Genomic DNA, 22,891 nt, shown 5'->3' with positions numbered 1-22,891 from the left:
CTGCCGCTCCGAAAATGATTAACATTTTCTTGATCCTGTAACACAGAGGTATATGGGAGCTTACATATCCAGCAGCAATGTAAAGAATAGACAAATAAAATGTATTATTACCATTCACACTACTTAGAATGTGGCCACAAAAAAAGAATTTTCCAGGTCTCCTACATGGAAAACAAAGCTTACGTACCGATCGTTAATGTCAGACAATACAGTAGCCATACTTGTGCCTAATTATTGTGGTCCGTTTTTTCCAACTTCACTGCCTGTTTGTCAGTCTTCACTGCAATGCTGTGATTCTATTCATGAAATAGGAGCACTATAGGTCCAATCCAGATTGGAAAGCATAGAATTGGGGAAAGAAAGATTAATAAGAATGTAAATGGTAAAACAAATGGTTTTTAAAATATGACGTGATTATTGTCAGCAAGCATTGATAGAGCTTTGTAATTTCTTAGTTGCATCCAGAAAGTTTGTTTAGTAGTCCTTACAGATCAGTCATTGGTTAAAAAAAGGAATATGTGTTGTTCTATCCTGATTCACTTTGAGTATATTCACGGTCACATTCACCGAGTGTGACAGAGCATCTTCTTGGAGAAAAGTAGCAGGCCTGAAATATCTGGTTTCATCTTTCTGGCTGCTTCAGACAGTTCAATTTACATGTCTACAGCAGCCAACATTTGGTCCAAGAAGTTGTCATTAGAAAACCTAGGCATCCATTTACATTGTGTGATGAAGCTGTGGAACACCTGATCCTGCCACTGTTGATGAATGGAGATAGTGATTTGAAGACAATGTGACATATAACATAGACTATCACTGAATACTATTGGGATGTACTGGTCATTGAACATTTTTTTTTTTTTATATATACTTGTAGAGCTCATCCTGACTGTGGCTGATAATCTCTCCCAGGACCTTCTGCTGGAATATAGACTGCCTCTAAATGTTCTACAGCCCTTCCACTCATATCATCTGTGCATGGTGAAGGTAGTAGACGGGTGCAGGAGGGACTTCAATACAAAATTTTACATAAAATCAAATATTTACATCTCTGCTTGTTGTTATTGAGTAGGAACATTCCGTGTTTTACTTCCAGTGGATACAATTCTGTCCATGGTCATGTGATGGACACACAGGTGCTGGGATCGTTAGGCTGAGTTCACACAGGGTGGATGCATTGAGTAAAGTTACACTGCTTATACGCCCCGGTGGCCGCAGAAAATTTTGGGTGAAAAACCGCACCAAACTGTGGTGCAGTTTTTTGCCTGAAATGTCCGCTGCAGAAAACCGCAGAATTTAGCCGACTGTGATTGGCTGCAGTGGCGGTCACATGGGATGAAACGTCATCCCAGAAGGCTGGCACTCTGACGTCATCCAGGCCTGCCTCCAGGGATTAAGTTTTATGATGATTCCACCGCAAAAAACGCAACTCAGGAAAAAAATCTTATTTTTACCCAGAAGTCAGTGTGTCTTCCTCCAGGCCGAAAAATGGACAAGGAGGCAGCACTTCCAAAATGTAGAAAAACCTTTATTCACCCATGCAACGTTTCAATCCCTCAGGATCTTTCCCAAGGTTCGGTGCTGTGGTAACTCTCTACTTTTTCCTCCAGGCCGGCCTCCTGGGATGATGCTTCCTCCCATGTGACCGCTGTCATTAACAGGCTGTAGCGGCAGTCTTATGGGATAAAGTGTCATCCGAGGAGGCCGGCCTGGGGGAAGAAACACAGACTTCTGGATAAGTATAAGATTTTTTTATTCTGAGTTGCGTTTTTTGAGGCTAAATCATTGCGATTGCGCCGCAAAAGTGGCAACAACTGCTATTTGTTGCGGGTTTTACTTCCCCATTGAATTCAATGTAGAAAACCCACAACAAAATATTTCCACTCAGTATTCACGCAGCGTGTGGATGAGATTTGTTCAATCTCATCCACTTTGCTTTTGTATTAGGCCGGATTCACACGAGCGTGTGCGTTTTGCGCACGCAAAAAACGCGGCGTTTTGCATGCGCAAAAGGCACTTAATAGCTCTGTGTGTCAGCCCTGTATGATGCGCGGCTGCGTGCTTTTCGCGCAGCCGCCATCATTATGACACTCCGTTTGGATGTTTGTAAACAGAAAAGCACGTGGTGCTTTTCTGTTTTCATTCATCCTTTTCACTGCTGTTGCGCGAATCACGCGCGTCCCACGGAAGTGCTTCCGTGTGGTGCGCGTGATTTTCACACACCCATTGACTTCAATGGGTGCGTGATGTGCAAAATACGCACAAAGAACGGACATGTCGTGACTTTTAAGCAGCGGACTCACGCTGCGCAAAGATCACGGAACTGTCTGCACGGCCCCATAGACTAATATAGGTCCGTGCGACGCGCGTGAAAATCAAGCGCGCTGCACGGACGTATATCATGTTCGTCTGAATAAGCCCTTATGCTGTGGATTTTACGCAACGAATTCTGTTGCAGAAAATCCGCAGTATTTACGCAACATGTGCACTGACCCTTCGAAGACACAGCTCTTATACACATACTGTAACTGTAACAATCCCATCACCTGTGTGTCCATCACATGACCAGGACAGAATTTTAACCACTGTAAGTAATCCATGAATGTTCTTTCTGAATAACAACAAGCAGAGCTCTAGAAAACTGTGAGAAATTATTACAGAAAGTACATTGCAAAACTCTTAATTATATCATAAATAACATTAATTTTCTGAAAACTTCTTTAACCATGTTGAAAGAATAATAACGCAGTATGCATTGAAGTTCCTAAGCTCCCCCTAGTGGTGGCTGTAGGCAGTCAGATTATTCACTTGATGTCTGTGCAGTTATTTGGAGTTCCTTACATGGAAAACAGGGCATCAACCACTAAAAAGAAATATTGATAAATTAATCAACATAGAATGTTGGCCTAAACAGTGACCTATTAGAAGGTGGACATTTACTTTACGCAGTGATGGTGTATAGTATAGTATAGTATAGTATAGGTATAGTATCTTTGTAAAATATAAAAAAATTAACTATTCAAATTTATAGTGATACATGTATAGCATGATTATATCATTGAGCATTTTATAACACAGTCTTAGTGTGCATTTAGTTATTGTATGTATATCGCAAATCTCTGTATTCTTATATCTTTATCAGCCACATGACCATGCTCCTGGTGGGTGCCACCTTTACGTCAGTATTGAGCGCAGAACAAGCTCCATTGCACAACAAAATGGATTTACTTATAGTGCTTTACAGGTGAGTTATTAGTGTCCGACATTTAACATTTTGTGGTGTAATCCAGATACTATGTTATTATGGCTTTTAATTATAGGTCCTACTTGTTGGAGTGGAGACTTCCCTTCAAGAACCAGCCTATCCTCTTTTGGCACTAGCACGGATTATCCCCAACTACAAAGATTACAGGTATGTTTGTTGTACAGGGTACATGGCACATATAATTGCTGAACATGTAGCTTATTTTTTTCGTTTTTATTTAATGATCCGAGAAATCATATAGTAATGAGGAAGAACCAAAAGTATTGTAACTATGTCTGGTCCAGTGTCATATTTAGTAAAGAGAAAAGACGCACTTATAATACCACTTGATGTAAGGACTACTTTGATATGATTTTATAGCTCATTCTGTGGGACCTTGTTGAAATCTGCATTTAGTTTTAAAAGTAACTTGAGAAATAAAATTATTCTGACTCTTGATCCATCTATTGCCAGTAATGGTAAACAGTACTGTAAAGTCTCGTTCTCATCCGTCGCAATGACTGCCCTTGGAAATGTCTTCTGCTTCGTGGCTGAGCTGTTAGTGGTCCTAGACGTTTCCACTTTACAACAAAAGCACTTACAGTTAACCCAAATTTCACACACTGATATATGGCAAAGGTGGCATCCTATAACAGTGCCACATTTAACCCCTTCCCATGTAAATGGCATGGGCTCAGCTGACACTCTGCTGGAATAGCCGGGATCATAGCTCACTCTGATCTTGGGTGTTTAATCCCTTAGATGATGTGGTCAATGATGACCATAGTACTTAAGTGGTTTTAGAGGAAGAGGGGCTCCCTCTATAAGACCATCAGTCCCGCCACAACATGATAGCGGGGTGCCGATCAGTTGCTATGGCAGCCAGAGGGCTAACAAAGGTCCCCAGATTTTCAGTGACTGTGAGGCTAAGTCAGGGTCTAATAAGCTCCCTTTCAGTACTTATAAGGCTGGATTCACACGAGCATGTTCGGTCCGTAAAGGACGGAACGTATTTCGGCCGCAAGTCCCGGACCGAACACACTGCAGAGAGCCGGGCTCCTAGCATCATAGTTATGTACGACGCTAGGAATCCCTGCCTCTCCGTGGAACTACTGTCCCGTACTGAAAACATGATTACAGTATTTAACCCAAAATGGTACCAATGAAAACATTAACCTGCTCCGCGACAAAACAAACCCCTTATAAAGCTCTGTTGACTGAAAAATAAAAATGAAAAATGTTATATGTCAACAGAAAAACAAATGTTATCTATTACGCATGGCCACCAACCCCAAAAAAGAGAATTGCTGTTTTCTTCCATCGCCCGTTAGACTATGCGCATGCAGACCACAGTGTCTGATACAGATTTTCATGCACTAGAAAGAGAGAACTTGAGGTAAAGCAAACAATAGGCAAAGATTTTTAACTTTACAAACACTGTTTATTTAGGGGAATTATTAAGTTCTAATTGGAGGTACACTTTAAGGGTTAAAGTGGCTGAGCTCTCCAGTATGACCAATACTACTAATGTCTGTCTATGGAGATGCCATGGCTGTGTGATTGATTATATGCGCCTGCTTGTAATGGATCAGGCTTAGACACCAGAATTCAATAATTAGGAGGGGTGTCCACATACTTTTGGCCATAAACTGTATAAAATGTCAGTGCAGAATATAAGCGTTTAGACCCCAACATTTTATTTACCTTTTCTGGTAAAGCGAGTGGTAATTTATCAGGTATTCGTAGCATTCATAGTGTCTCTAACGAATATAGAAATTGGATTTCACTATCTATACAGATATAATTTATTAGATTAATAGTTACTATTATTAAAATCTGCTTATTTGCAAATCATGTGTGTATAATTTCATTTATGAGTCTATGTCCATGAACGACTGAAATAAAGATGTAAAGTTGCTGCAGTTGTCACAGAGTAATGCAATTTCCTACTGGAAATAGGAACATGAAGATTTCTCAATCATTATATTTGGCTTTTTCTAATTGTGTCCATAAAATATTGTGTCCTACAGAAAAACAAGTAAGCTTCCAGGTATGTCTGGAGTGTCACATGTCAAGGTTACTTTCCCAGAACCTGCTCCATCTTGTTTCCAAATACCACAAAGAGCGATTCAGGGACACCCCCAGGTAAACATATATGATTTTAAAGTATTTAGTGTATGTGAGTTTATAGGTTCTCTAAAAGCCTAAAACTATTTACATGTTACCTCTCCTGACATGTGCGTTTTAGTGAATTGTCTTCCCTATAAAATAACAATTCCAGAGCGTCTTTTCTTAGAACGCTACGTTGTGCCCTTCCTCTGTTATTCCTCCTAGAAATGTATGAATAAATTGACTACTGGGTGTTACCAGTTGGGGTTGTGTCCCTACACAGTCTAATTATCCACTCTGTGCTGACAGAGTGAAACTTGTAGGGACATGCCCCTTTAGCAAGGGGTATGGCAACATTGAGTTGTCAATCTATTCATAAATTTCTAGGAGTAACAACAGAGGAACGGCACAAAACAGAATTCTAAGAGAATACAAGTATTTACTAAAATAGACATCAGGAGAGGTGACTGGTTCTCTTTAAGTCTCAATTTGTTTTGTTATATATTTTGTTTTCTCCAACACCCTCAACACAAATCCTTTGTTTCAATGTACAATCCTTGCTAGCTCTATTTCCACCACCTATGGGTGGTAGGATCTCATTGCTGCAAAGTCCCTGATGAGTAGTTTACAGCACGAGAACCATAAGGGTATGTTCACACAGGGCGGATACGCTGCGTAAAAGCACACAGCATATCTACACTATGAACTGTAGGGAATTCTGGCCAAAAAAAAGCACCAAATTGTGGAGCATTTTTTCAGCCCGAATGACCGCCGCAGAAATCCTGCACTGAAAAAAAGAAAATGGATACTTACCTTGGTGACGCATCCCTCCGATGTCCTGCAGCCCTGGGTTGATGTTTCATCCCATGTGACCGCTGCAGCCTGTGATTGGCTGCAGCTGTCACATAGGATGAAACGTCACCCCAGCAGGAAGAAACACAGAATTCTGGGTAAGGATAAGCTTGTTTAAGATATTTTTTTTTTCTGAGTTGCGTTTCTTGCGGCGGAATCGCTGTTTTTCTGTTGCAAAAAAATGCAACATCTGCTATTTGTTGCGGGTTTTACCTCCCCATTGAATTCAATGGGGAAAACCCGCAACAAGTAAGCAGCGTTTACGCCAATACAATTGACATGCTGCGGATTAAAAAAACGCACTTTGTGTCAATTTCTGAGCGTTTTTTCTGCTTAGCATTTACGCAGCGTGTGGATGAAATTTGTTCAAATCTCATCCACTGCTGCTACTGTATTATGCCCCATGCACACGACTGTAGAATTTATCCGTAATTGTGGGCCGTAATTATGGTCTGCAATTACGGACCAATTCACTTCTATTGACCACGGACACATTCCCGTATATATTTGCGGGAATGTGTACGGGCTGTAAAAAGCCTCCGCAAAAGATAGGATATGTCCTATCTTTTGCTTTCCACGGACCGTGCTCCCATACTTTGGCTGAAAATGTGGGTGGCTGTCCATGGCAGGCCGTGTCCGTAATCGCGGACTGTGATTACATGCACGACCGCGTGCATGAGGCCTAATTCTATGGATTTTCCTTATTCACATGACCGTGTTAGGTCCGTGATATACGGACCGCATATCAACCGCATTTCCCCAACCGAACACAGTTCAGGGAGCCTGGCTCCATAAGTATGATGCTACAAAGCCTGGCTCCCTGAACTGTCTTCCGTCTGGGAAATGCGGACCGTATATCACGGACCGGACATGGGCGTGCGAATAAAGCCAAATGGTTATGCTTGCTGAGGCAAGGAAAGTTACCCATAAAGATCAACAGATGCCGATATAGTCTATCATTTACAACAAGAGGGATTGCCGATAGATACACTCAATGCAGCTCTTGACTTTAAACAGATGATCCATTATTAGCTAAGCAAGCGCTAAATGTGGTATTTGAAAAGATGTTATTTTTTTTTTTAAAACTTCGAAAAGTCATGTGAATATCCTAAATAAATAGTATGTGACTGAATATCTGCACTGATATTTGCAGTGCTTCCACTAAGGCTGGGTTCACACGACCTATTTTCAGGCGTAAACGAGGCGTATTATGCCTCGTTTTACGCCTGAAAATAGGGCTACAATACGTTGGCAAACATCTGCCCATTCATTTGAATGGGTTTGCCGATGTACTGTGCAGACGACCTGTCATTTACACGTCGTCGTTTGACAGCTGTCAAACAACGACGCGTAAAAATACAGCCTCGTCAAAAGAAGTGCAGGACACTTCTTTCAGACGGAATTTGAGCCGTTCTTCATTGAACTCAATGAAGAGCAGCTCAAAATTTACGGCTGTCAGAGAAGCCTCGCAAAATGTGAGGAGGAGCATTTACGTGTGAAACGAGGCAGCTGTTTTCTCTTGAAAACAGTCTGTCTTTTCACACGTAAATGCCTGCTATCGTGTGCACATACCCTAACTGCCGTACAGTCATTGATGGAATATAACATTCTACTATAGGTTTGCCCCATGCCTAAGTAGGTCTATACAGCATGTTTAATGCAAGAAGGTATAAAACAAGCAACTTAAAAGCTATGTACAGCGTTTGAAGAAATATATATATTTTTAAATAAAAATGTTTATCATTGTGTTTGGTGCAACTTTCTAATAACTTTTTTATTAAAAAAGATTTTTACTTTTTGAGATACAGCTGCTTTGTATCCTATGTACAGAGCTGTTGTGTCTTGCGCTGAGACCTGAATTCGTCAGGTCAGTGGCACTGGGATTCAGTGAAAGCGGCATCCACCTGTTATCGATCACATCTATGTTATGATCAGAGACACGCAGGACCCGCTGTCATTGAACCCATCAGTGCCGCTGACCTGACGGATACAGGTTTCAGCTCTAGATACAGCTGCTCTGTATACAGGATACAAAGCAGCTGTATCTCAAATAGTAAAAATATTTTTTTATAAAAACTAATTAGAAAGTTTCACCAAACACAATGATAGACATTTTTATTAAACAAAAACTTCAAAAGGTGTTTATAGCCCTTAAGGTATTGTCATACTTAAAATCATTGAATAAAAGGTATACAATGTAGAGTATTCGATAAGTATACCATACAATGTATGTGCTATATAAAAGATTATACAGTCACACTAGCATTTCCTGACTTTCCTATCTTATACTGCTTTTGAGAGACACTCTAATCATTACACCGAATCTACAATCACCGGTTGTGGTACTATGTATAGTTTTAAAACATGGATATCTTGTACATCAATTTACACGGTGCGATTAAATGTATCGCTAGGCGTTACAATGTTGGCTTTTAATACGTGTTGCCCAGTAAATAATACAATGCTTTGCTGCCTTCTGGGCTCTTTATCATATTTGACACTTAATTTTCATCATATTTCTTGTTTCAATAGATCTCTTTCCCTGGGCTCCCACCCTCACAGCCTATATGGAATTCCTCTTATCTCTTTCAAGGAAGAGATGGGGTGACTCTCTTCAGCGAAGGAGCAGCACTAGTCCTTGAATATTACCCTGTCACTGCTGGTACATTTTTATTGGTTAATGTGTTGGATGCTAATGTATGTGGTTGACTTTTTTGTTGTTGTCGTACTCGTACAGAAAAGGCTAGCCGCTAAAGATGTAAGAAAGCTGCACACTTATAGTTGATATATTTGGCTTTAAGTGTTTGTCTAGCTTTGAACATTATTTTACAGTCTTACCAAACCTGTAGTCCATAATCGTGTAGAATTTACACTTCTGCTGGTTATCATTGGAAACAATCAACAAGCACCCTTTGGTGGCTGTTTACATGTATCTTCCATGTCAGAAAGAAAAAGAGGGGTGACACGCAACACAGGAGCGAGTACGAATGGTGCATTGCGTGGGTGGGACTTATGGTGGACTATGTTTGTATGGCACTAATGGTATTCTCTCTTGAATCCCTGTGTCAAGCAACGCCACCTCAGGTCCTCCAATATGCATCACAGTGCGCCAGTGTTACCCAGAGGGATTTTTTAATACACTTATTGCATATCCACCAGATATGTGGAGAGGTGGTCACGCATGCAAGCTGCTCTCTCTATTATAGTTTATGGGAGTTGTGAAGCACTCAGCTGTTTCCGTGTTTTCCCAATAGGTTGTAAGTCTCAAAAGTGGAACCCCCACCTATTGTACATTTATGTCATATACTGTCTATTTGTTATACAGTACATGTCTCAGGTATTGCGGTCTTTGGGAGTGGTACAATTTGCCTAAGTAGCCGTCTGAGCAGAAAAGGTTGTGCACCCCTGGTCTAAAGACTTCACTTGTATAGTTCAGGAGCATGATAAAATACGAGACAAACTACTTCTGATCTTGAGGAGGGGAGTGTGGCTCCCAAAAAAGTTGCGTGGCCTACTGTTGCTGAATGTAGAGTACTTGGGAAAGGGTCTTACTATCACTATTTATTTTAAGGCTACATTAAACGCCAAGGCGCTGTGCATGTGAAGTTTAAATACATTATTATACTTGCTTGTTTTGATCGTTTGTTCCTGTAAACATGATCTTACTGCGTGACAGACTCTAAGCCCTTGCGGGCAGGACTCTCTCTACTGTCTTTCCCCTACCCTTGAAATTAAAACTAAATAAGATGAGGATAGATGTTGTTTCTACAGTTGTGTAGTGAAGACAGGGTATTATAGTATTAAACTTTCCTGAAGAGGTATTCAGGTTGCACTAGAAAGTTTGGGTGGTGTGAGAGAGTCTTGAGTATGGGGACACAGGGTAGAAATCTTATAAACGATAATGGGAGGAGTAGACCAGAGGAGAAGGTCTTGTGAAAACCGGAGATTACGCATGGGTGGTAATGGGAAATTAGGGCAAGGATGTATAAGAGTGACCGGTTGTGAGCCGCCTTGTTTGTCACTGCCAGTATTTTTAAATTAATTTGATGGGCAATGGGTATCCTGTAAAGGGACTGGCAGAGAGGAGTTGCGTAAGAGGAACAAAAGCAGAGATGAATTAACTGGGCATCAGATTTGAGGATAGATTGAAGGATACAAGAGCGTTAGAGGGAAAGCCACTGAGAAGGATGTTGAACTAGTCTAGGTGGAATATGATGAGGGCCTGTACAGATGTGTCCATCCTTACCTTTGCTTGAATTTGGTTAAGGATTACAATTTCTCATGAAACACATTCAATACAATATCGCAGCATGCTAGCAAAACCCTTAACGGGCTGCAACTTACATCACAATCACTGGGTAACCACATGTGGCATAGACATCTCGAGTTTTGCGAAATCATGTTCTTTTTCAAATTGGGTCGTCTCGCACCACATGTCTCAGGATATGTTAAGATAGGAAGAACGGTAAGGAAGGATCATTCTGTACAAACATTCTTGTTGAATCAAGATTAAAAATGAGGGGGGGGGGTGCTGAATTTGGTTTTGTTCATGTTGTGTTTTAGGAAGGAGTAAAGAGCTGGATCCCGTCCGTTTAACCCCTTAAACACTGCGATCAAAAGCAACCGTTGCATTGCTGCAAGCCCCCACCCCCCTCTAATGCGATCACGGCATGCCAGTGGTTGGCATTGCGGCCCGGGGGCCTTATGAATGCTCCCAGGTCTGCCATCTTCGTATTCCTATGAAGCGTTTCAGTATAATGATTTACTGCAATACATTAGTATTGCAGTAAATCATGCAAGTGATCCAACGATCGCTTGTTCAAATCCCCTAGGGGGACTAGTAAAAAAAAAAAAAAGTTACATATAGTTAAAGTTTTTTGATTGTGTAAAAAAAAAAAAAATATTGAAAGTTTAAAAAATAAAAAATTTTCCCCAAGTGGAACTATTACAATATAACATTATTAAATCTGCACGGTAAATGCTGTTAAAAAATAAAAGAAAAGAATTAAAAACGCCTGAATCGCTGTTTTTTGGTCACTTTATCTCCCACAAAAAATAGACTAAAAAGTGATCAAAAAGTCTCAAACTACAGCTCTCCCCGCAAAAAATAAGCCCTCATACCGCTCAATAGATGGAATAAAAAAAAGTTATGGCTATCAGAATATGGTGACAAAACACAAATTTTATTTTTAACATCAGTTTTTTCCTTGTAAAAGTAGTAAAACATAAAAAAACTATATAAATTTGGTATCGTCGTAATCGTATGGATCCGCAGAATATAATTAACATTAGCATTTTTACTGCACAGTGAGCACCCCAAAAAACTAAACCGCCCAAGAAATGAAGGAATCTCAGTTTTTTTTCCCATTCCACCCCCAGAAAGACATTGACAGACACAGGCTGTATCAGGTAGCTGGTCACAGGCAGGTAGCCGGTAGCTGGACACAAACATGTAGGAGGGCACAGGCAGGTTGCAGGCAGCTGAACACCGGCAGATAACAGATAGCAACAGCGAACTTGATACAGACTGGTACAGGCTGACCACAGATGGCAACAGCGGACTGGATACAGGCTGATAATGGATAACCGCATGCAGGCTGATAACTGACAACCACAGCAGACTGGATACAGTCTGGTAACGGACAACTGTATACAGGCTGATAACTGATAGCAATAGAAGACAGGATCAGATGTATACAGAGACCTTCGCTGGATAACACTAGGTTGTTCCAATATTGCTCAGGCAGGGTGTGTCCAGTGAATGCAGACTAATATACATGGGGATTGACGGGGATAGGCTGCGCGCGCTGGCCCTGTAAGATGCAGGAAGAGATGCCTATGGGCAGATACAGGAACACCAGCAGCAGAAGGAAGTGCACATTCACGGCAGTGTGGAGATCCAGGAACTGTACAGCATATACAATAGGTAACCTGGTATCTGTGCATGCTGGGAAAGATAGTATACCAATGAGTGCAGAACGCTGGGGTTACAGTACCCCCCCCCCCTTACACCCCCTCTTCTCAGGCCCAAAGTTGAGAAGGACTGGAGCGTTGACATCTTCACGATCAAAGTCTTTCCAATCCACTTTCTTTAGTGTCAAGAATGTCCTCCGCACAATCCGAACCAATACCTTCCCAATCCGCTTCCTCAGAGTCTGAAAAGTCCTCAGACTCAACATCGGATCCCTAAGAGTCAGGAAAGACTTGAGCAATAGGCTTGCATACCTCTCTGACATCTCACTTCATGAGAAGAGCGCTACAGGCGGCAGGAGGAAGATCAGGAACTAGCAAAGGAGACATGGGACTGGCAGGCTCAGATCCAGCAGATTTATTTTGGGTATCGGCAGAACAGGCTGACACAACATCAAGAACCTCCTTGGGCAGCTTTCTCCTGGGCACCGGCTAAAAGGTCTCATCTGGAGATGTGTGCTTAACCAGCAGGAGGGCCATAGCACCAACATGATAGGAAACAGTGAAGTGTTGCAGGTTTATGTGGGCCTTTGGCCAACACAGACTTAGTCGCCCCCTTTGCGGGGGAACTCACTACAGAACTACAGAAAGCTGCAGCTTGTGTCCCCATATAGAAGTTAAGCACTGTTTATGCCCCCATATAGACGTTAGGACCCCATATATACTGTGCCCTATGTAGATGGTGCCACAGTGCCCACTGTAGATAGTGGCAGACACGCCCCCTGTAGATAGCACCACACACCCTTGTGGATAGCGCCACACACACCCTTGTGGATAGCGCCACACACACACCCTTGTAGATAGCGCTACACACACACCCTTGTAGATAGCGACACACACACAGACACACACACACCCTTGTAGATAGCGCCACACACACACACACACACACCCTTGTAGATAGCGCCACACACACACACCCTTGTAGATAGCGCCACACACACACACACCCTTGTAGATAGCGCCACACACACACACCCTTGTAGATAGCGCCACACCCACACACCCTTGTAGATAGCGCCACACACCCCCTTGTAGATAGCATTACACCCCCCCCCTCCCTATAGATAGTGCCATTGGGCCAGAACATTGGCAACGCTCTGGCTGGGGATATTACGGTCCTGGATGTTACTATTCATATATTAACAATGGACGTCAGGGGCTCCCTCTGGAAGCGGAATCTCCAGCTAGAGCGTCAGCAACGCCATGACGGCAGCGTAAGCACCCAGCGGCCGAGTGGGTCCCCCCGAAGGGTAGTGGGCCCGGCATTTGCCCGGGTTTGCTGGGTGCTGACTCTGGCCCTGTGTTGAGGCTTTAGCAACAAATTGGCACACTCGCCAAACTGAGGGGGTAGACAATTTCTGTGGAACAGAGGACAGGGGTGCAGAATGAACTTTGGTGAGACATGTTGATAGACAGCGAGGTCTCCACTGGAGAATTTGTCCTAAGTCCCATAAGTGGGGCATGCATACGAAGCCAAGATAACCCCAAGAGCAGAGGACAGCCAGAGTCAGGCAGGATGCACAGGGAGGTCTTCTCCGAATTCGAAGCCCCTACTTTGAGTCCTAGGGGTGCGGTGACAAATTTAACTAGTTCGGAGAGAGATCATGCATCGACAGAGGCCACCAGAAAATGTATACAAAAAATGTATCTGCAAATGCACAGAAGCTATCTGGTGATGAGCAACTAGAGCCTGTTGTATGAAATTGCCAGCAGAACCTGAGTCCGGGAAAGCCTTTACAGGAAGGCTGGGTTCACACGAGCACATTAACGTCCGTAATGGACGGACGTATTTCGGCCGGAAGTCCCGGACCGAACTCAGTGCAGGGAGCCGGGCTCCTAGCATCATAGTTATGTACGATGCTAGGAGTCCCTGCCTCTCTGCAGGACAACTGTCCCGTACTGTAATCATGTTTTCAGTACGGGACAGTAGTTCCACGGAGAGGCAGGGACTCCTAGCATCGTATATAACTATGATGTTAGGAGCCTGGCTCCCTGCAATGAGTTCGGTCCGGGACTTCTGGCCGAAATACGTCCGTCCATTACGGATGTTAATGTGGTCGTGTGAACCCAGCCGAAAATGGGTTTTACCAGAAGACAGGGCTACAGGAACAGATAGCTTTGGAGAGGGATATTCTCCCCTAGATTTAAGACTCCCACAACTCCCAGCTGCTGGGAACTCTGCTTAAGGGGACAATTGCGGGTCATAGTGTTCCTTGCCCCCACAGAAGAGACACAGGTTGTTGTTGCATCTACACTGTGGTTCTTTAGGAGTGAGTTTTAGATGTTCATCCTCCATGGGTTCTACAGGGGCTTCACGAGACAAGACCAGAAAATAATCTTGAGATGAGGATGTCACTCGGGGTACTCTTCTTTTATGGGGTGTCTCTATAAGACATTCCGTGGACAATATGGGTAGCCAGGGCAATGAGGGCATCCAGGGTAGTAGGGATTTCTCTGCCTGCAAGTTCATCTTTGATTTGACCAGCCAGACCCTCCCAGATAGCAGCTGGGATTCATTGTTCCAGACCAGTTCAGAAGCCAACATGTGGAACTGTATAACGTACTGGCCTACAGACCTATTTCCCTGGCGTAGACTGAGTAGGGCTGATGCAGCAGAGGAGACACGTCCAGGTTTTCCAAAAACAGCAAGAAAGGTAGCAAGAAAAGTCTGTAGGTTAGTGGTTACAGGATCATCTCGTTCCCACAAGGGGTTAACTCGGTTGAACGCTTCACATGAAAGCCACTTTAGCTCGGTCAGAAAGAAACAGGTGTGCAAGCAGGTCAAAGTGGATTATACACTCGTTCAGGAAACCACGGCAGGATTCGAGGTTCCCATCATAACGAGGAGGCAGAGGCAATGGAATACCTGAACTTTTGCAGTGTGAACAATGTGCAAGTTGTTCTACAGGCTGAAGAGTTGCTGGAGAAAGATTAACCACTCGTTGCCCAGTCAAAATGTTCATAAACTGCAGGATTTCTTCTGGACGATCGCTGATATCCTTGATGGCGTCATAAATTGCCTGTAGAGTAGATTTGCAATTACCAGCGTGCTCCATGGCCTGAGCAAACTGTTATGACAAGCGGGTTGTGGACCCACTGGGCTACTCCTCTGATGAGAGTAACGGCTGGCAGTGGATAACAGGACACAGGCTGTAGCATGTAGTTGGTCACAGTCAGGTAGCAGGTGGTTGGACACAGGCAGGAAACAGGCAGGTAGCTTTTATGAGGCCAGGATCACAAACACCGTTTTGATTCCATTTTTGGATTCGTTTTTGAGCTAAAAAGCCAGAAGTGGATCCAAAAGGAAGAAAGGTATAAAGAAAAGACTGATGCATCTCCTTTCTTTAGTGTCCACTCCTGTGTTTGGCTAAAAAAAAAAATTGGGTCAAAAACTGCATCCAAACTGCATGTGTGATCCTGGTCTAAAACACTTAAATGAATGGTACATTGCAAGTGGAAAATTAGGCCCTTTAGTTTCGGTCTCTGGGATCACTGAGGCAGGACTGTACTTGGTTTACTCAGGCTCTGTTTACATTTCATTCTCTAAATACGTTGGGGATATGTTCTAGGAAAGCACCAAGCGTATATATGCGAAACCTATCCATGGATAGATTCTTTTTTTTATAGCATAGTCTATTGCGCTTTCCTATACAGAAGCATTCCCCCCAAAAAATGTAAACGTGTTTTCTTTTAATTTTCCATTTTTTAGAATGGGAGCTGATTGGCGACTTATGCCACTGTACGCAGTCAGGATCTGTTTGTATAGGGGGTGCGGTTGGCAATAACAATGTCGACACCAATCAAGTTTGGCTTTATTGCAATTCAAACATAAACAAGTGCTTATCCAGCATGAAACAGGTGCAACATAAACAAAATAAACACCTTGCCCGTCTGTGCACTAACTAAACAGCAGGTTTCATCACCGATGATAAACCGTGAGTACAGTGTTCATCGGATCAGACTTTCCACACCATTCTTGTGTGACCTCAGACGCTCTGCACTTGCTGCAGGTCTTTTATGGCCCAGTAACAAGCTCAGCAACTTCACCTGAGCTAACTATGGGTCAGGGGAAAAACCCGCACTGACAAGCCCAATTCAACCTTCTCACCATCCCATAAAAAAAATCCAGGCCCAGAAAGTACATTTAACCAAAAGCTCAGCAAACTAGGTTTTCTGAGGAAACCCTAGTTTCCTGGATTTTTTTTCATTTCACCCACCTTAACAGCCTGGGTTATACGTACACCCACTCCAGCACTTTCCCACTTTTCCCTCAATGCTTATATACAGATGTAGCCATCTTTAACTTGATTCTGATAACTTGCTGCAGCGTGATATCACACAACAAAGGCCATTGAAAAAGTCAAGATAAGAGATCTAGCCATTGTTTATTTAATGCGTTAAAAGCCAAGGTAAAGACGGCTACACACACACACACACACACACACACACACACACACACACACACACGCATCCATACAGCTGAGGTACAGATTTAGCCATCTTTATCTTGACTCTTAACGCATTTATTACACAGTGGCAAGGAACTTGACCTGCCTAAGTGGAGTCGTGTGTTAGTGAACCTTCCCTTATCCCTTCCTATCCCTCCACCCCCACCATTTAGAAAGACACGTGACACCGAGGTTGGATGTGAAATGGCCACAGCAGCCGTTTATTAATTTCACAGTTTTATAAAATACAATTTACATCCGAAACATTCGGATAACTAATTAGGAATCCAACCAGAGAATTCCTCCTAATAATTCACATGACCCAACATGGGTCAGAATCATAAATAACAATTTAACGTTAACCTTAATCCGAGCAGGGTAAGTCCTTGAAGCCATTTTAGATATTCCTTTTTAAACACCCCGAGTTAGCCATCTGCAACCACCACCAACCAATTACCTCCAGCCGTAAACCAGCTCGGAGGCACCGCTCACCTCTGCAGATGGCTCCAACCACCAGAAGACCACTTCAAAGGGATAACACCCGATGAAGTCTTTAACCATGTACCTTTTTTGGGGGACGCATACCCCCGATGCGACCCCCCCACCATTTTGTACTGACTGACCTCAAGGACTCCCCCCGCCAGCTGCTATGACACCTGGACCTGCTCCGAATGAAAAATAAAACAACATGTTAAATAAGCACACAGGAAAATTAAAACACTCATAGACAAACTCACATAAAGACCACAGGGATAACGAACAAAGGGCGGGAGGGTGGGAGCTTATGCAGTGCGTGCTACTCCTCCCGCTGCTTCCGGCTCAATGCCGAAAACAGCGGGAAGCTTGGTAACGGCCCCTAACTCCTCCCTGTCCCCAATACACACCCTCCTAACTCTCCCTCATAATTAACGCTTCATTAACCCTTTCCCTACTATGTCCGTCATGGAGGCTTCCCTCCTAAGCCCTGCGGGCTGTGTCCAGCCTCTTCTTGACCTGCCTAAGTAGAGTCGTGTGTTAGTGAACCTTCCCTTATCCCTTCCTATCCCTCCACTCCCACCATTTAGAAAGACACGTGACACCGAGGTTGGATGTGAAATGGCCACAGCAGCAGTTTATTAATTTCACAGTTTTATAAAATACAATTTACATCCGAAACATTCGGATAACTAATTAGGAATCCAACCAGAGAATTCCTCCTAATAATTCACATGACCCAACATGGGTCAGAATCATAAATAACAATTTAACGTTAACCTTAATCCGAGCAGGGGAAGTCCTTGAAGCCATTTTAGATATTCCTTTTTAAACACCCCGAGTTAGCCATCTGCAACCACCACCAACCAATTACCTCTAGCCGTAAACCAGCTCGGAGGCACCGCTCACCTCTGCAGATGGCTCCAACCACCAGAAGACCACTTCAAAGGGATAACACCCGATGAAGTCTTCAACCATGTACCTTTTTTGGGGGACGCATACCCCCGATGCGACCCCCCCACCATTTTGTACTGACTGACCTCAAGGACTCCCCCCGCCACAGCGAAACAGGCCTTGACCACCTTAAGCCTGTGAGTTCCGCCACACCACCACCGCCCTTTCAATTCCCTCAGCTATTGCCAGGCTCCACAGATCAATCCCAACCTCGGTCAAATGAACCCCATCACTCCTCCAAAAGTTCTCCATTCCTGATTCCAAATCCCTATGCCTCACGCAAATGCCCCCATTTTTGGCTACAAAACGGGACACCGCTCGGTTAACTTTAATCCGAGCCTTATTGACTCTTTCCACTGACCTAGCCAGTCGCCAATGTTTCCTTGGGACAATGTCCGACCACACTATCACCAACCTGGGATAAGAAACCCATAAACACAACATATCGTGTTTAATATCCCGCACCAACTCACGAAAGGGGCGAACTCCCAAATCATTCCCACCCACGTGCAATACCAAGACCTCTGGGACCCTATCAAGCCGGGCATATGTCTGGAATTCAGCTAACACCCTGCTCCATGACATACCTCTAAATCCCAGCCAATGCAAAACCGCATCCCACCGCGGAATGCGCAACTGGCGACCGTCCGGGCGGACGTCCGCCCTCAAAGCCCCCCAATGCACGTAAGAGTGGCCCAGCAACCACACCAAACACGGAGGCGGATCTGAAACGGAAAATAAAGTTAGATACCAGCACACAAACATGTTTTTAACCGCTAACAACAAGACTCATAACAGATGGGGGCGGACATAAGACCTAAATCTGTTGGACTCCCAACGACCAATGCGCCGCACCCCTTCATCATCCAACCCCCAGCGCCCTGCTTCTGTTGCTGCGCCAATCCTGAAGGAATGAGATGAATACGGGCCCGCCGCGACACCGACCGCTGCCAAACATTTTTTAAATACAGCTCCAAATTGAAATCTGGACAAAAATGACCCATCCTCGTGACACAGCAATGGCAGCTCTGGAGACCCCCCTCGTGGCTCAAAACCCTGCATGCAAGCGACCGGGTACATAGCCGAACCCGGGAGGGCGAACAAAACTATCAGCTTACCCTTTCCTAATTGGTCCGTTTTTGACCTCCGCAACCATACCTCGAGCCGGTCCGCATGTAGGCTCACCTCCCCCAGTCTCAACCCCCCTGCCCGCTTGGTACTAGGCGACACCAGTTCGCCAATTCTAAATGCCCCAAAGAACGCCAAAGAAAAAGCGAACCGAAACAACTCCATCTCGGCCGAAGAACGACAGACCGATGCTAATGATCCGCCCAAAGAGCTAAGCAGAGAAAACGACACAGGCCTTCTACAATCCGCCTCGACCCTACCTCGGCGCAGACCCTTCAAAGCCTGTCCCACTAAAAATTCCTTGGATATATCCCGAAAGCCCCGCAACTTAAAACCAAACGCTACCGCAGACATGAAACGATTAACCTTTGCCACTGAAAACCCCGCCTCCCAGGCGTCCCCTAACCAGTACAAAAGTGCCACCAACCTGTCTCTATCCGTGTTGACGTCACCCAACTCTCTTACCCACTCCTCCCACTGCCTCCAACAAGCAGAATAAGCACTCCACGTTGTGCGCGCCAAGGACCTCTCCACCAATCGTTCTACGGGACCGAGACCAGATCCCAGAGATGTTCCGGACAAGCCAAACCGAGACGGTCCGCTCCCAGTGCCAATTGCCGAAACCGGTCCCACTGCGAGCGAGAGAGAGCATCAGTGATACAATTCCGTACCCCCGGCACATGAACCGCCACCACCCACGCGTTCAATGACAAGCACACCAACACTAAATGTCGCAACAACTGAACTACCGGCGGAGATGATGCCGTGATGTTATTAATGGCCAGCACCACCCCCATGTTGTCGCAGTAGAAACGAACCTTCTTATCCCTGAGCCTGTCCCCCCAAATGGTCGCCGCAACCACGATGGGGAACAGCTCGAGCAGGGCCAGATTCCGCGTGAGTCCAGTGGACACCCAGCTAGCCGGCCATCAACCTGCGCACCACGGACCTCCCCCGTATGCTCCAAAACCGCCCGCCCCAGCCGCATCCGTAAAAATATTTAAATCACTCGTATCCTGTGCCGGAGCCATCCATAGCGAGCGACCGTTATACTGGCCCAAGAAGTCATCCCATACCTGCAGGTCAGCTCGATACTCCTCCTTGAGCCGCACGAAATGATGTGGCGCGCGCACCCCTGCCGTTGCCGCCGCCAAACATCTACCAAATACCCTCCCCATTGGCATAATCCGGCAAGCGAAATTCAACTTCCCCAGCAACGACTGAAGCTCACGCAGCGCAATTTTCTTTAACCTACAAGCCCGGCGTACCTCCTGAATCAAAGCCCCCAACTTATCCGCAGGAAGACGACACTCCATTGCCACCGAGTCAATTTCGATACCCAAAAAGCAAATAGTCGATACCGGGCCCTCAGTCTTTCCTGGCGCCAATGGGATCCCAAAATCCCCCGCCACCTTCTGCAGTGCATGAAGCAAATTACCGCAAACCGGCGAACCCCCCGGGCCGACGCACAAGAAATCGTCCAAGTAATGTATCAACGAGTCGACCCCAGCTACTCCCTTCGTCACCCACTCAACGAAACTACTAAACGCCTCGAAGTATGCGCAAGAAAGGGAACATCCCATCGGAAGGCACCTATCCACGTAAAAGGCCCCATTCCAAAAACAACCCAACAGCCGTTGGCTCTTTGGATGAACTGGCAACAACCTGAAAGCCGCCTCGATGTCGGTTTTTGCTAACAGCGCACCGGGACCCGAAGCCCGAACTAACCCCACCGCCTTATCGAATGAGGTATACACTACGGAGCACAACTCGTGATCAATCCCGTCATTCACCGACGAACCCCTGGGAAACGATAAATGCTGAATCAAACGAAATTTCCGAGGCTCGCGCTTTGGAACAATACCCAACGGGGACACTACTAAATCTTTTGTTGGCGGATCAACAAAAGGCCCCGCCATACGGCCCAACGAAACTTCTTTAAACAATTTTTCCGACACGACCTGAGCATGCAAATAGGCCGACTTAAGGTTCCTCCGCGTAACCGGGACCTCATAAGGAGGCGGAGGAATAATAAAACCAACCGAAAACCCTTCGTAAAGTAACTTGGCCGCCGCCCTATCCGGATACTCATTTAGATAAGGGACCATCCTTTCCACCCTCACCGGTGACGACCCCTTGACTAAACGAGGAGGACTGGTTCCCTGACTTCTTCTTTCGCATACATTTTGCAGCGCCGTGGGATGCCCCATTACACTCTGAACACACGTGCTTGAACTTGCACGTGGCCCCGAACTTACACTGGCCATCGTTGAATTGCCAGCAGAATCCCAACTTTGCCCCGGCGCCTTGCCCGACCTGACTGGACTGGCCTCCCTGGCCGACGCTCCCGGGAAAGGACTGCCTAACCGGAGCCGTAACCCTTAACCAGAGAGCAATATCCTTCTGGTCCCACCGAATCGCTGGCCGGACCGCTTTTCGCTGACGGAATTGCTCGTCGTATCTTAGCCACGCCTGCCCCCCGTACGCCCTATGAGCCTCCCCAATGGCATCAAAATAGCAAAACAACGCCGAACAATTTTCCGGCGCCTTTTCCCCTATCACACTGGCTAATATTGCAAACGCCTGCGACCAATTGACAAACGTCTGCGGGATAAGCCTATACCGCCGACGTTCCTCCTCATCCTTCTTACCCTCGTCCCGCTTGTTCTTATCCAAATTGAATTTAGCAAGCGGCAGGAGAGAAAAAATCTCGACGTATTCGTCCTTCCATATTCGCTCGCGCACCTCCTGCTTTAAATGCGCCCCCAACGGACCCTCGAAGCAAACATACACCTCCCCACGAGCACGATCATCAATACGCACCCTATCGCCTTCCTTCTGCGCCTCGGTCTGTACTGACACCGCGACCGCCTCTCTCGCCGCCATCCCTGGCCGCGCCTGTAACGATCCCCCGTCCCGGGGGCCTTCCCAAACTACCGCCGGGGACACCTCCGTAACTACTGGAGCCGCCGCCTTATCCAAACGCCCGACCAGCTCCCGCAAGCAACCCACTAAGTCCGCTAGACCCGCGCCGTCGCGCCCGACCGCGTCGCTACCGGCCGCCGACGCTACGCTAGCAGCCCCCCCGCCGACACCCGACATAAAAATCGCAGGATATGGCAAAGACGGAGTTATGCACTCACCGGGCTGCACAGGCGCTGTGTTCCCGTCAGCCGGACCATCCTGACCTCGCCGATAAACGTCCAGTTCACCTTCCTCCAGCTCCTCTCTCGCAGACGACTGGCCATCCCACCGACATCTCCTACACGGTGACGACGACGCGCTGACAGATGGGCCGGAAACCTGCCGCCCGACCGCTGGGACCCAGACTTCCGACCGGACCTGTTGCCTCGTCGTCGCTGCAGCTCTAGGCGTCCGTCTAGATGATCCCGATGAAGCCTGCCCCCTGGCCGGAGCATCACCAGGCGGGGCGGCCGTAGATTGTCCTCCAAATCTTCCATCCGATGGGGGAGGGGTGACAGGGAGCCCGGCCTGCGACTCCCTGATTGCCGCCGGACCCCGTCGCGGCCGGGGATTCCTGCCAGGACGCAGGGCCTGGGAAGAGGCGGCCCCCCCAGCTGCCTGGCCTGCAGCGTCCTTTGTAGGGCTCCCTCTGCGACGCCGTGTCCGCGGGTCCACCTCAGGGCTGAGGCGTTCTGGAGGGCGAGACCGCCGGGAGCGACGGGTAGACCCGGCCTGAGTAGGAGCG

The 22,891-nt window shown here is 45.9% G+C and overlaps 1 protein-coding gene across 1 annotated transcript in view; it reads left to right on the top strand.

The window, feature by feature from the left end:
- CCDC33 (coiled-coil domain containing 33) overlaps positions 1-22,891 on the top strand; it is a 111,804-nt gene that overhangs the window by 37,174 nt on the left and 51,739 nt on the right. The window contains exons 6-10 of the mRNA XM_075857754.1: positions 878-987; positions 3,143-3,244; positions 3,321-3,412; positions 5,275-5,389; positions 8,738-8,867. Of these exons, the coding sequence (XP_075713869.1) occupies positions 878-987; positions 3,143-3,244; positions 3,321-3,412; positions 5,275-5,389; positions 8,738-8,867 (549 nt within the window). The remainder of the gene's footprint in view (positions 1-877; positions 988-3,142; positions 3,245-3,320; positions 3,413-5,274; positions 5,390-8,737; positions 8,868-22,891) is intronic.

Source organism: Rhinoderma darwinii, chromosome 3 (genome assembly GCF_050947455.1).
Source record: "Rhinoderma darwinii isolate aRhiDar2 chromosome 3, aRhiDar2.hap1, whole genome shotgun sequence".
Classification (NCBI taxonomy): Eukaryota; Metazoa; Chordata; class Amphibia; order Anura; family Rhinodermatidae; genus Rhinoderma; species Rhinoderma darwinii.
Note: the sequence above shows the minus strand (reverse complement) of the source record. Positions and strands in the feature narration are given on the sequence as shown.